We start from the raw sequence: 13780 nt of genomic DNA on the forward strand, positions 1-13780 counted from the left end.
TTATAATTTCTAAAATATTAAAGAGAAAAAAAGAAAATCCTTCTTAAAACGAATCTATGATTGAGTCCATCTCAATCTCTCAAATATAAAATGATGGTTCATTAACCAAAATAATCTAGGAAGTAAGGGATAAATAAATAAGATGGAAATAAAATCCCATGCATAAGAAGTTTAATAAGAAATAAAATATTGATTTATAAGAATAAAGATATAATTGAAAAATAACAGAGTATTTTATCGATTTATTTTTAAATTTTTAGGATTTAATCTTCAATTAAATAACAGACTCTAAAAATAAAGAGCGGTTTTATTAATATATCTCTAAACGTATATAAGGTAAAAATTCATATATAAATACCTCCTCAATTTCAGTTTAGACATCTCACTTACGGCTTTAAATTTTGAAGATAATACCAATGAATTTAATTTTTGACATTTAATATCTTTAAAAATATGTATTTGATATTATATGGTTTGTATTTTATTAGTCTTAAAAAATGGACTTAATTCACTTTAATGCACAATTTTTTATTCAAAAAAAGATATTATAAACAAAATTTAAATTATAAAACGAAATTGCATTTTATTTAGCACTTCTGCTAAAAAATTTATAGTTTATTTTAATAATCAATATTCTAATAAAAAAATATTGCATCATAGATATAACTAAATTAGCAATAAGTCTTAGGAGCATTTATAAGTTTTTGAAAGCAGTAAAAATTAATTAAAAAACTATATTCAAATAATTTGCATTTTAGGAAAATTTAAATCCATTCATTTTTTACATTATAACTTACAAAAAATCATTAAAAAAATTGCTTATAAAAGAATAAAGGTTGATTAAAATAACACATTCGTTCTAATAGTTGATAGTAAGATAAAAAAATAGTAAATTAAAATTTCAGATACTCTTGCTATTATCAAATCAAATATTTTTAAGCATTTTGTTAATTACATAAACTTGCAAGTTTTGCTTGTAAATTAAAATTTCAAGAAAGAATATTTAAAGAATGTTGATATTATTTGGTTTCAATAAAGTAAGAGAAGAAAAGTCAATTAAGATTTTTTAGATTAGAGCATTATTCATTATTCTGTTTGAATACTTTTTCATATCTTGCTGCAACTCTCAAACCCCTTTTAAAACTTAAATTACATAATACCTATAGATTAAGGTAACTAACTAACTAAATATATTTAATCCTTTTATTTTCTTTCAAAATAAATAATTGCATCTTTAAAAGATTGATCTATTCTTGTTATTTTTCTAATTTAAATGAAACTATTTGATGAAACTAAAAGGAACATAATGCGATCCTATTTTAAAACTCTACTAGCTGGTACTATTGCGTATTTGATATAGCAGGAAATCCTATTTAAATATAAACCCTAAATTAAATGTCTACAAGTGGCTCTTATTAAAGATTTGACTATATAATAGAGGTAAATTTATAATTTTATGATGATCATCATCAATAAATTTTTAAAAATTAATTAGCTAGATGTAATTTCAATTATATTTGATAGCTATGATTACATTCAATTGAAGTTCAATAGCACATTTTATATAACTTCAATTTCTAGTTTCACATCAATCTAAACATAATGTTATACTTTCTTGCTTATAAAATATGTAAAAAAACAAATTTTATATGTTTGTTTTTTATTAAATTAATATTTACATTAATCAATTAAATAATTATAAAAATATAAAGCCAAACAAGTATTAGGTTTATTGCACTTATCTAATTGCTGATAATATATTATAATTTGCCAATTCTTTTACCTAATTAGTACAATAAACAGGAAATACCATTTCTATCGTTAAATAAGTATATATTAATGTGTTCTTGTATAAGGACATAAACAAATCAAAGTATTATATTTTATGGAATGATAACACCTATGAAGTTTCATGGTATATCACATATGGTTGCACTTATTTTTTGTATATAGATGTAAGCATTTTATATTAAAGCTAGAGACAAATTTTTTAAAAATTTTTATAACTTTTAAGCAATAAAATAATTTGTTTTAGTGTGACTCTTATCTTCTAGTTTTAAGCTTGAATAATAGTACATACCAAGCTACAATTGCTTATAAATAAAATGTAAATTTTGAAAAAACTACTCCTACTTTTTCTAAGCCTATTTACTTTCAGAGTGGTGTAATTATTTATCTTTTATAAATTACTTAAATTAATTAATAAATATTTTTAATAGCTTAAGGTGATTCTTACTTGTTCTAGTAACTGTGTTACATGGTAAGCATGGAATATTATGAATTTAAATAGCATTTAAATGTCAGGAGATAGCCTTCAGTTTATTGATTATTCATATATCGTTTAATATTAAGTAAATTTTATTAATTTTTTTCATTTCTAATATAAGTATGTATGCATAGAATAATATAGTAATTGGAGTTAATTATTATATAATAACTGAGGCTAGCGGGGGAATATAAGTTAATTTATAGAGTAAAACAGTAATTAACTCTTAATACTATAATTATGATTGCAATACTGATGGATCTGGTTTTGTTCCTGATTCTTCAAAATATGGCTTTGTTCCTTCATTAGTAAATTATTTATTTAAACCAAAGTCTTTACTTTTACTCTTTTACAAGTTTAATTAATTACCTTAATATTTTTTCAAAATATTATAACAAGAACCAAACTTTTGCTGTTTACTCAAAGCAAAATAGTGTTTATTATTTAGCAAATTTTGTCGGATTATATGGCTTATATTTTCCACCTTGTTTAGTAAATTATTGTAGCATTTGCTAAATTTCTAACAAAAATAAATGCTAAACTTGCTTTTCTTCATACTTCTTAAATTACGATTACTCTTGTGTGTCTTAATGCCAATCCACATTTTAAGTAGATTCTAGCAAATAAATGTGTATTTGTGATTCGAATGCATCTTTGATAGCTAATCCTAATAATTCATAACAGTAAAATTTTGATAAATAATATAATAAAGATACTATTATTTTTATATTAGATAAATTTGTTAGTGCAAATCAGGGTATTATATGAATATGAACAGCTTGTAAAAACATTATTTTTAAAAGATTACTTTAACTTTTTTTATATTTTTTAGTCAATGTTCAAGTAGCTGCCCAACAACCTATTTAATAGATACTTCAAATAAAACGTGTGTTTGTCCTCTATATTCTTCAGAAGTTGTTATTTAGAATTCAACGTAATTAATTTAGTTCAAATCTTTATAAAATTATATTTTATGAAATATTTATCCAAAAAATTTAGCTAAAAGCAATGTATCTGTAATAGTTCTTACTATAGATATAAGAGGTAATTTTCATTTTTATAAATAACTATTCCTCATAAAAATGAATATTTATTAGCTAATGCATTTAGAATTGCCCTAGCACTTACATCTAAAGCAGTAATCCACCTGCTTGCTTTTGTGATTCAAATGCTCAAGAGATCTAAATTAATTCTGTGTAGATAGAATTATAAATATTTCAAATGTTTTTAATTTTTAATTTTTAAAATAGATACATGTGCTAATGCAACAACGGCTATTTTTTAACATACAAGTAATTAAATATTAATAAAATAGAAATATTTTACTAAAAATTTTTAATAAAAGTAATAAATGCAGCTAAAAATGCCCAGCAACTTATAAATCAGATACTGCAAATTAAGTTTGTTTTTGTGATTAAAATTCCGTTTAAATAACAGATCCATAAAATTCATAGTAAACTAAAATTATTTTTATTTGCACTCCAATAATTTAATTCATTTTTTACAAGAGCTTTTATATGCTAATGCAACAAAGGTTACTTCATGGACATAGAGTAATTTTCCAAAAAACAAAAGCAAATACTAAAGTAAGTTAAAATTTTAAATAAAAAAGTTCTAACTGTGGAATCACGTGCCCTTCTACTTACTTACAAAATTAATCAAACAATACTTGTAATTGCAGTTAATATGCTACAGTTGATTCAACGTATTTTTTTATTTGTATTTGATTTTTAAAAAAATCTTTTTATGATTGAATATAAATAAATAGGACAAAGAAATGTGTCTGTAGTTTAGGATATTACATGCAATACGAGTAATCTATTGATAATCTTATTAAAAGATAACATTTATTATATAAATAGCTTTAATTGTACTAATACTTGCTATGATACATATGTTGCAGACAAAACAAGCAGAATATGTAATTGTCCACCTAACTCCAGTGAATAATTCAATATTTCATCAGGAAAGTATAATTTTATTTTTGTGAAATTGCTTTTTACTAATTTTTTTTACTCTAGAAAATTTTGCTAGTGTTTAAGTGGTTATAATTTATAACCAGATAAATTATCTTGCAGTTAATCATGCCCAAATACTTACTAAATTATTTAATAAGCTTGCAAATGTGATTCTAATTCCAAGGAGGCAGTCATAAATGGAGTGTAAATATTATTAAATCTATTTATTGTTGTTATTTAAAATTAATATATAAATATTAGTTCATAGTGTTAATGCAATGATGGCTATTATATGATAAATAAGTAAATTTATTTTATTTAATTTTCAATTTTAAAAATAGTATTTCATTTATTTATTTCCTTGCAATTCCAAGTTTAATACAACATAAAATTCTATTTAATTTTAATATTTTTTTTTAATAAAAGTTTTTGCTGTCTCCAAGATTAAGTCTTTTAAAAGTAAGTTAAATATCAAAATAAATCAATTTTTTTTAAAAAAAATTAAAATTTTATAGTAATTAATGCTAGAGTTGCAAAGATGGGACTTTCAAAGTGTAATTTTATTCATTTTTTCAAAAAATTTTTGGTAAATAATAATTTCTACTTTAAAAAAGTGATTCAACTACCTGCGGTTAATGCAAGAATTATTGTGAAATATGCACGAGTTTGACTAATTGTGTTCAATACAAAGTGTGCCCTAAAGGATAAATAATCGATTTAGATCTAGGTATTTGTGTACCATGCATAAAAGATTTACAAAATAATATAGACTGTGTTTATAAGTGCTAGACGGGATAATATTTTGACTCTCTGAAATTAACGTGCAGTTAATGCTTTTATTTAAATGGTAATTGTGTTGAGATTTGCCCAGATAATTACTATCAAGATCAAAAATCTACTAACTGTGTTAAGTGCAGCTCTCCTTTCTGTCAGAAATGTAAGGGTCCTCTTGACTCAGATTGTATTTAGTGTTATTCTGGACTAAGTCTTGGTTAATTTTCTTTATGTGGAGTCTGCTAAACTGATAATGGGTATTTTATAAAGTAAGCATTTTATAAATAAATTTAAAAATTAATAGTAAAGAAAATAAATATTTTAAAATATAAGGGATAACAAATGCATAGCCTGTTAAGATTAATGCTTATAATGCATAGATTAAAATACTTGTATTAAACAATTAATATGTAACCCAAATTAAATTTACAATCCTTCAATAAAAAAATGTTAAAATTGTATTTAAGATTTATAAAATAATAATTAATGTGTTTTAGCATGCTAATACAATCAATTCTTTGATTCTAATGCTATGACTTGCAGTTAATGCTATTATTAATTTAACAAAATGTTCTATTAATGTTAAAAAACTTGTAATTAAGGTTTTTATCCTGATAATTAATTTTATTGCTAACCATGTGACGAATCATGTTAAACTTGTAACAATCCTGGTCCTTAGAGCTGCTTAAAATGTAATTAAAATAGCATATTGACTAAATAAAATTCATGCATCAAATGTCTAATAGATAATGGTCAATTCATAGAGTAATTTATAAAATTAATTCTAAATCAACAAAAAATTCAATTTTTAAACAATGTAAACTCTTTAATTTAAGAACTTAAGTAAAAAAGTAAATTTTTAAAATATAGCTTTTGAAATAAGACCTTATTTATTGGAGGTATCTCAAATTAAGGAGGAAGTTAAAAAAGAGAGTTTACATTATTTTCATTTAATTTAATTAGTATAAAAAAATAAATAAATCTATTTTTAATCATTCTCAAAATTATTTGAAAAGAAATAAATTGATTAAAAATTTCTAGTTTACAATGCGAAATTAAAATTAATAATAAATTTTGAAATTTTTTTTATGGTGATTCAATAAAAATTATTATTTTTTTTATTTTAAAAGTGAAAATTATTAGTGTTAATACTGTCCTAAGAAATGTCTTAAATGCAGTGATAGCTCAAACTGTTAGAAATAACTGATTTGCAGTTCTAATACAATTTATGATGAAAGTAAAGATTAATGTGTTCCTTGTCTTTACGATTAAACTAACGATATGAAATGTGTTATAGAGTGCAAACCAAAGATACAGATTCTTAATTAAGGTAGTGTGTGCCAAAAATGCTATATTCAAGATGGTATTTGTTAGTTAAACTGCAATTATGGATATTACCCTGATGGTAGTATAAATTCAGATGTTTATGTTTGTTTGCCTTGCTAATCACCATGTAAAACATGCATTAAAAGTTCTAACTAATGCACTTCTTGTTCAAATGGTTTAGTTTTAAATGATAAATTCTAATGTGAATTATGCTAAATTAGTTAATATTATGACAAACAAGCTAAATAATGTTAGCAATGTGATGCTTACTGTGCTAATTGTGATGGGCCATTGAAGAATAATTGCCTTTCTTGCTACAATGGGTTCATTTACAACAGCAAAACAAAAGAATGTGAAACAGCTTCATAAGCTTAAGATAGCAATCTCACCGAAAATTTATATTTACACATGAATTGTATTAATATTTTTAATAATAAATTATTTACTGAAATATATTTTAAAATCTTTTATAGGTACTCTTTCTGCAGAAGAATGCTAGACAAAATTAAATAATATAGCTGAAAATACTTAAATTTATGATAAACTTTAGATTACTGCTTTGGCTTTAAGTTTATTTTCTTGTTTAGTTTTACAAGATTAATGGATTGTTTATTGGAGCTTTATTTTGATGAAATAAGAAACAGGAAATTTTTTATTTACAGAAAATCTCAGCTATAATTTATTGGATTTTAGTTTTCTCAAATCAGATTTTTCTTTTAATATATTTAATTAATTTGAGTTTTAAAATCCTTTCAGATAATAGAAAGCTAATTTGACAAATAATGACACCATTTACATAGATTTAAAAAATGGTGTAAATTCCTCTTTAAATGTGAATAGCATTTATTATTTATTTTCTGACAATTGTTTCTTTTAATCTTTAATTTGCTTTGGAGCGTCTGCATTTTTGATAGTAATAACTTTACTCAAATCTAAAATTGAATTTCTAAAGAATAATTTAGCTTTTCTAGATTTAAGAATTATATTTTTAGTTTCTTCATTGAGTTCAAATATGATAATAGTTAGCATAGCAGTAGCAACAAAAAAATATAATATTAATGGAACTATTGATATATGTTTTTTAATGGTAATTGCTGCTTGGTACATATTCTTTTAATTTTTATTTGTTAAGAGTCTATATAACCATAACTTAAACTCACTAAGTCAAGACAAAAATAAGTCAAGCTTCAGCTCATTCTTACTGCTAGGACTTAATTGTAATAACTTTATAAGTAGATATTATTGGATTATCTTCGAACTGAGAAAAATAGCTTCAACAGCTATAATAATAATTTTTTCTTAATTTTAATAATCATAATTTTTGTATGGATTTTAGCTGCTTTTCTTTTTAATTTATTCAGCCATTTTCTAGCTATTTTCAAATAAGTTGGTTAATTTAACATATATACTATTCATATTTTTGAACATAATATAGTCAGTCTTACTAGGTTTAATTTCAATGTATAGCAGTAGTGATAGTAACAAAGACCTAGTTGCAATATTTTATAAAAGTAAATTAATTTTTAGAATAAAAATAATTATTTATTTATTCATTTAATAATTTTGAAATAGTTTACTTTATAGCTATAGTAGCTTTTAATGGCCTATAAATAATAATTATGTTATTGCATCAAGCATATTTCTTATTTTAGTGTGCTTTTTCAAAATATTTAAATAAAAACTATAAAAAGTACACAAAAGATGAAATTGTTATGGTACAATTCAAAATTGAAGATCCTTCTTAATTGCTTAATAATTATCAAAGCAAAATCTTTAATAAATAGCAATTTTTATCTAACTATCGAAAGATAAATCTTAGAAAAAAGTAATAATATGATCTATTTTGATGTTAATTAGCTATGCTTTTCTAATCAATAATTTTATATTTTTCCTTATCAAATTATGTAATTTAATATAATTAATTGTATATGATAAAACACTTCCTCATAATCTTAATCTTATGTTTTGTATTTTCTTTTATAATTTAATGCGTAAAATTTATTTATTCATTCTCGAAAATAATAGATAAAATTTGATTTTTTAAATTTTCATATAAAACATTATTTATTGCAATTTTATAAATTTTCATAATAAAATGAGTATTAGCAAAATTAATAAGTAAAAGAAAATTTAAAGATAGAATAATGCTTTAAATAAGATAAAATATGTTTAAAATATTGCTAGGATAATTTTTCATTTAATAGGATAAAGTAAAAAAATTAAAGTAAATGAATTAAAGGGATTGGAATTTTAGCAGAATTGCATCTTACTTACTATACAAAGAAAATATAAAAGAAAATAAATAAATGTCTTAAAAGAAACTGTAACAGCATTATTAATTGCCAATAATACAATCGATATAACAAGAATAAAATTAGACAAATGAAATAAAAAACGAATAGAATATTTTTGGAATAATTATATAAGAGCTAATAAAGAAATTAAGTAAAATATATTGCATGATAATATTTTTGGTTTTCTGTAAATATTACAAGGTAGAGTGGAAGAGCTTAAGAAGCATAGTAAATGAGTTTAAAAATATTAAACAAAATGTAAAAAAATCATAAAAAAAGATTGAATTTTTATATAAATACTCAAAAATAAATTAAAAAATGATAAAGTAAAATAAATGAAATAAATTGCCTTTTAATATTTAAAAAATAATTTAATTTTAATAAAAAAATTAGAAAAATATACAGTAACAACATAATTAATAACTAATTAAGTAGAATTAAATAAAAAAATATAAAATAAAATAGATAAAAAGGGAATAGAATATTTTGGAAGATATAAACAAACAAGAACTAATAATAAATAGGATATAAGATATTAATGAGAAATTATGAAGATGTTTTTTTTAATATTAAATTATTTGTAAAAATTAAAAGGGTAGAGCTTATTAATCCTTCATTTATTCATTCAATTAAATTAGGATGAAATCAGATAGATTCAAGCTCATTTTAAATTTTTTGTTCAATAAATTATTGTTTTAAAGTAATCGATTTCTAATTTTTGCATGTATTTTTTTTCAAGTTGTTATGAAGTAGAATTTTATAGTAAGTATTAATTGAGTTTTTTTTACAGTAAGAAGCTGATTGAGCAAATTCTGTTTTGTTATTTTTTCAAATATTATGAATAAGTAATATGTTTTTTTTTTTGGAAATACCTTTCTCTCAGTAACTTCCAAGATTGAGAATTTCTGATGAGAACATTCTTGATTCGTATTGGTTGTATTTATACTCATTTATGAAGTTATCTACGGTGGCAAAATTTATTTCGCTAGAATAAATTTTTTCACGGTCAGGGCAGTATGCTTCAAGGTAATTGGGGTTTTATTGCAGTTTAATGTCTTTAATTGATGGGTGGATCATTGACTTTTGAATATTTTTTTATGTAGGATTTTTACTATCAAAAAATTGTAGTGAGTTAGAGTTATTTGATTGATTTTATTGGTTTTCTACAATATTTTCGATACTGCAAGAAGAATCATTGTCTAAAATAGTATTATGTTCGTTGCTATTAATTATTACATGTTAACTCATAGTTGAGTCATTTTAGATATTTTTAGTTCTATTGCTTTTTCTGTAAGAGTATGGAGAGCTGTAATACTTTTCAAGGAAATTTTCAACTTAAACTAAGTACTAAAATTCTCCATTCACAAAATCATCAAGTGAATATTTAGTTAGGATGTTCATATTGTGTCTAATTTCATATATCTTTCTTAGTTCTTCTTCTGGTACTTCTATACTGATTTCGGTGAGAGTATCTGGCTTAATAGGAAGTTCTAGGCAGTATTAATGATCGTATTGATGAGTTGTGTTGTAAACTCTTACATGCATTTTGCATTTGAAAGGGATTCCTTCTAAAGTATGATGTTCTCCTTCTACTTAGAATTCAGTAATTTCTGGCATAGTGCGACTAAACTGGGGGAGAACATTTCTCTTCAATATATACAAAGCTTGAAGTTATTTACTACAAATATCGATGAATCCTCTACGCAGTAAGATTCCAGGAGCATCCTTTATGTCTATGCCTACTAAAGAGAGTAATTTTTTACTAAAACCCATACGGCGATACTCATGAGTTTACTATTTATCATTATATAAATACTCATAGAAAATACTGATAGAATTACGACTTATATTCTTGACATATTGATGGGATTTTTAAACAGAAAATTCGCGACGCTTCTAAAATAAATCAATTCTCTACTGAGGGTTCATTTAACAGAGGTATCTTGTTAGTAAATTTCTGTAATCGTTGACTATATTCAAGTCAGCTGCTAACCTGTAAGCAGTCTGAGAGCTGATAGATTGAAGCATGTAAATCATTGAATTAGCGCTGAGAATAGGTTAATTTAAGTTTTCTTAAATCCACTCCATCATAGATCCATCATTCAAGATATTTACTTAGGAAATTGACTTGAAAGAGTGCCATAGAAGACCTCTATTGAATGATTATTCAGATTAAGCATCACGAATCAAATCAAAATCTATCACAATATCATTGAAAAGATGGTATTGATACTACTATGGCATACACATCATTATAGGCTTTAATTAATATTCCTTCTTGCGAACGAGAAGGTGGTCATTGTTTTTATTCTTTCTCTTGCGAATCTTCTTTTATACAGAAGAAAGATCAGCTTAATTTTCATTATTTTATAACTTTTTTTAATTTAGTTCGACATTCATAGAGTATTATGTTATCAAAGAGTCTTTTTTATTCATTTAATAAGATTTTTTATCAGTATTTGAATTTTTTTGTTTTAATATTAATAAAATAGCAGTCAGTCAGTCAATCTGCTAGTTATCTTATAACTAATAATAGTTATTGAGTAATATATTTATTATTTATTTTACCTTAAATAAAATTTCTATTATTACTGTTATGATTATTATAATACCAACAAATTATTCTATGAATTTTCTGCGTAATTAGTTCGTAAAGATAGCTTAAATTATAGTTTCGACTAAGGATGTAGAAGTAAGAAGATAATATAATAATTAACTTAAATTTGGGATAAGAGCTAAATTTAGAATTTAGAGTAAAAACTTTGTTTTTTATGATAAAATATTTTTAGCAGTGATAGATAGATTGATTGATAGGCAGATAGATAGATAACCTATTTAGTATTTTACTTAAGTACTTCTCTTTTCTTTCTCTAAAATAAATTTTTATTGATTTATATTGTTTATCAAATTTCTTAAATCGACTCCCACTTATCTAGTTGAAATCAATTTTCCTTAGATTTGAGTCAATGAGCTAATATAAATAAGTCTAATTAGACAAATTACATTAATTATTCAACTGAATTATTTCCCTCACTTTTTTTTACTTTACAAGTGCATGCATATAATTAATTAATTTATACATTATTCGAATAAATTACAAATACAAAATACAAATCACTTTCATCTATATATCTATCTTTTGTTATTAATTTGCTTATAAATAATTAGAACTAAGATTTTACCTCATAATATGCAGTAAGTATAAAAATTATGTATTCATTCACGATTGACTGACTTCAAATGAAATCCAAAATACTGAATTCAAATATTCTAAAAATCCTCCTAAGTAAATTTTTTCAGCAGGTAACACAATTGCAGATTTCTTATTGCTCATAAAAACAAGAAAAATGATCGAAGTTACTATTCTTAAAAAAATAAGTGATAAAAATCTAGTCTTAGTTTACTAAAATTAATTGTGAAGTCAAAGTTTTTAGATTTGGAGCGAGCATATAACCTAAATAGAATTCTAAAAATTGATATAGATAAAAATTAAAAATTAAAAAAGAATAAACACTGGTTTGAGTTAAATTAAGTGATACTTGAATAAGAGCATCAAGCAAACTAATATTTTTTAGATCTACACAATTTAGAGTAAGTGATCGTCACAGTAAATCTACAAATAAATAATTTCAAAATATTATCATTTCATTACAATTTACATTTTACAGAATCACTCTTTACTTTCAATTATCATTAAATGGCCAGTATTTTAAGTGTTTTTTCGTGGCTAAGAAAAAAAGAATAGTATAGGATTAGAAAGCCAACGAGTTTACAAATATAAAATCTGAATATTTACTATAAGATTACATATATTTATAAATTTTTTCATTTTAATTTTCTATATATTGACTTACTTGTATATCTTCAACCTATTTGAATCAAATTCATTTAAGCTAAGCTAATTTAATTTGACGATTAAGCATATTTATGGTGGAGTAATCTTTTTATAAATAAAGAAAAATATTTTTACGCTTAAAGAATACTTAATTAAATTAATCTTTTGCTAAATAAAACTAATCAGTAAGAAAAAACAAGATATAAGTGAGGAGAGGCTTTTTAAAAATACTTAAAATATATTTTAATATTTAATTTTTAATAAATATTTTCAATGTTTTTCTTTTTCTAAGATTAAGACTAGCTTCAATTTAACAAATTGAGTTATTTATTACATTTTTTCTAAGAATTACTTATGAATAATGTAATGAAATCAATATATTATTTAATTTAATTAGTATTAATTTATGTGCAGTATGTTAATGCAAAAATATTGATTTTTCTTTGTTTTTTTAGATTACAAAACATATCTGTAAACATTCCAAACAGTCTTCTTTTCATGAGTCACAAATTGTAATAAAATTCTTATTTCATCTTAAACTTATCTAAAAATTCTAATTATTTGTCTCAATTGAACTCCTTAGAAAGTTTATACAAAAAAAACTTGAGGGAGATAAAGAAATTTCATTTAGTATGATTGCTAATTTAAGAATCATTAGCTAAATTATCCATTTTTTCAAACCCTTATTGTGATTACTCTTTTCGCAAAATTTGAGTGGACAAAATTTAATTTGAAAAAATAAGCCTAATCTTTTAATTTAATATTACCAACACATCCCAATAACTTTTCTAACAAAAACTTAAAAATGAAATTTAATATTTTTCGCACTAACATTTAAATGTAATAAAAATCAATTGTAACCTAATACAAAAGTATGACAAATTATTTTATATTTGAAATCAATCTAGTCAAACTATTTTTAAATACTTCATTCAAACCTTTTCACATTATATTAATATTTATCTTTTTAGAGGAAACAAAAAATTAATTTATAATAAGATTTGGGTTTCAATTGAATAAATAAATTTAATCATTCTAATTAGCAAATAATAATCTGCAAAATCTACATGTATTGTAAAATAATCAATATAAAATTTGTAAAAAATAGATTCAACTGTTTTAAATGTAATTAAATCAGTTTTTATTAGAAGTATTATCATTAATTTAAGAATATAATAATGTCTTTGAAGTTAAATTCTTTCTTTGAAGTATTAAAATTTATATATTATTCAAGCAAGTAAAATTCGCTTTAAATATTTATTTTATTTTTGTATTTTTTGAATTGGTTTTAAATTATTTCCTTTTTGAAAGGTTTTTATTCATGAAA

At 22.6% G+C, this 13780-nt stretch overlaps 3 protein-coding genes across 3 annotated transcripts in view; 2 read left to right on the top strand and 1 right to left on the bottom strand. All coding sequences in view use genetic code 6, as the record gives it.

The window, feature by feature from the left end:
* The first annotated feature begins 997 nt into the window (after positions 1 to 997).
* Positions 998 to 8341, top strand: TTHERM_00100080 (transmembrane protein, putative). The gene is made up of 27 exons (XM_001012156.2): positions 998 to 1172; positions 1300 to 1440; positions 1496 to 1630; positions 1713 to 1955; positions 2015 to 2164; positions 2220 to 2351; positions 2401 to 2574; positions 2666 to 2949; positions 3000 to 3047; positions 3099 to 3200; positions 3266 to 3310; positions 3364 to 3462; positions 3517 to 3558; positions 3612 to 3719; positions 3775 to 3819; positions 3879 to 3971; positions 4035 to 4079; positions 4129 to 4236; positions 4288 to 4428; positions 4486 to 4527; positions 4651 to 4683; positions 4740 to 4778; positions 4839 to 5267; positions 5332 to 5763; positions 6129 to 6739; positions 6798 to 7835; positions 7897 to 8341. The coding sequence occupies exons 1-27, from the start codon at positions 1011 to 1013 to the stop codon at positions 8169 to 8171; spliced, it is 5196 nt and encodes a 1731-aa protein (XP_001012156.2). The 5' UTR covers positions 998 to 1010; the 3' UTR covers positions 8172 to 8341.
* Positions 8342 to 9497: 1156 nt separating this feature from the next.
* TTHERM_00100090 (hypothetical protein) lies at positions 9498 to 11054 on the bottom strand (the record flags this gene model as incomplete). The annotated part of the gene is made up of 1 exon (XM_001012157.1): positions 9498 to 11054. The coding sequence occupies one exon, from the start codon at positions 11052 to 11054 to the stop codon at positions 9498 to 9500; it is 1557 nt and encodes a 518-aa protein (XP_001012157.1).
* Positions 11055 to 13774: 2720 nt separating this feature from the next.
* Positions 13775 to 13780, top strand: part of TTHERM_000100100 (hypothetical protein) — a gene marked incomplete at both ends in the record, with an annotated part of 330 nt that continues 324 nt past the window's right edge. Inside the window, one exon of the mRNA XM_012796612.1 lies at positions 13775 to 13780. This exon is cut by the window's right edge and continues 148 nt beyond it. Within this exon, the coding sequence (XP_012652066.1) occupies positions 13775 to 13780 (6 nt within the window).

Source organism: Tetrahymena thermophila, assembly GCF_000189635.1.
Source record: "Tetrahymena thermophila SB210 genomic scaffold scf_8254716, whole genome shotgun sequence".
Taxonomy (NCBI): domain Eukaryota; phylum Ciliophora; class Oligohymenophorea; order Hymenostomatida; family Tetrahymenidae; genus Tetrahymena; species Tetrahymena thermophila.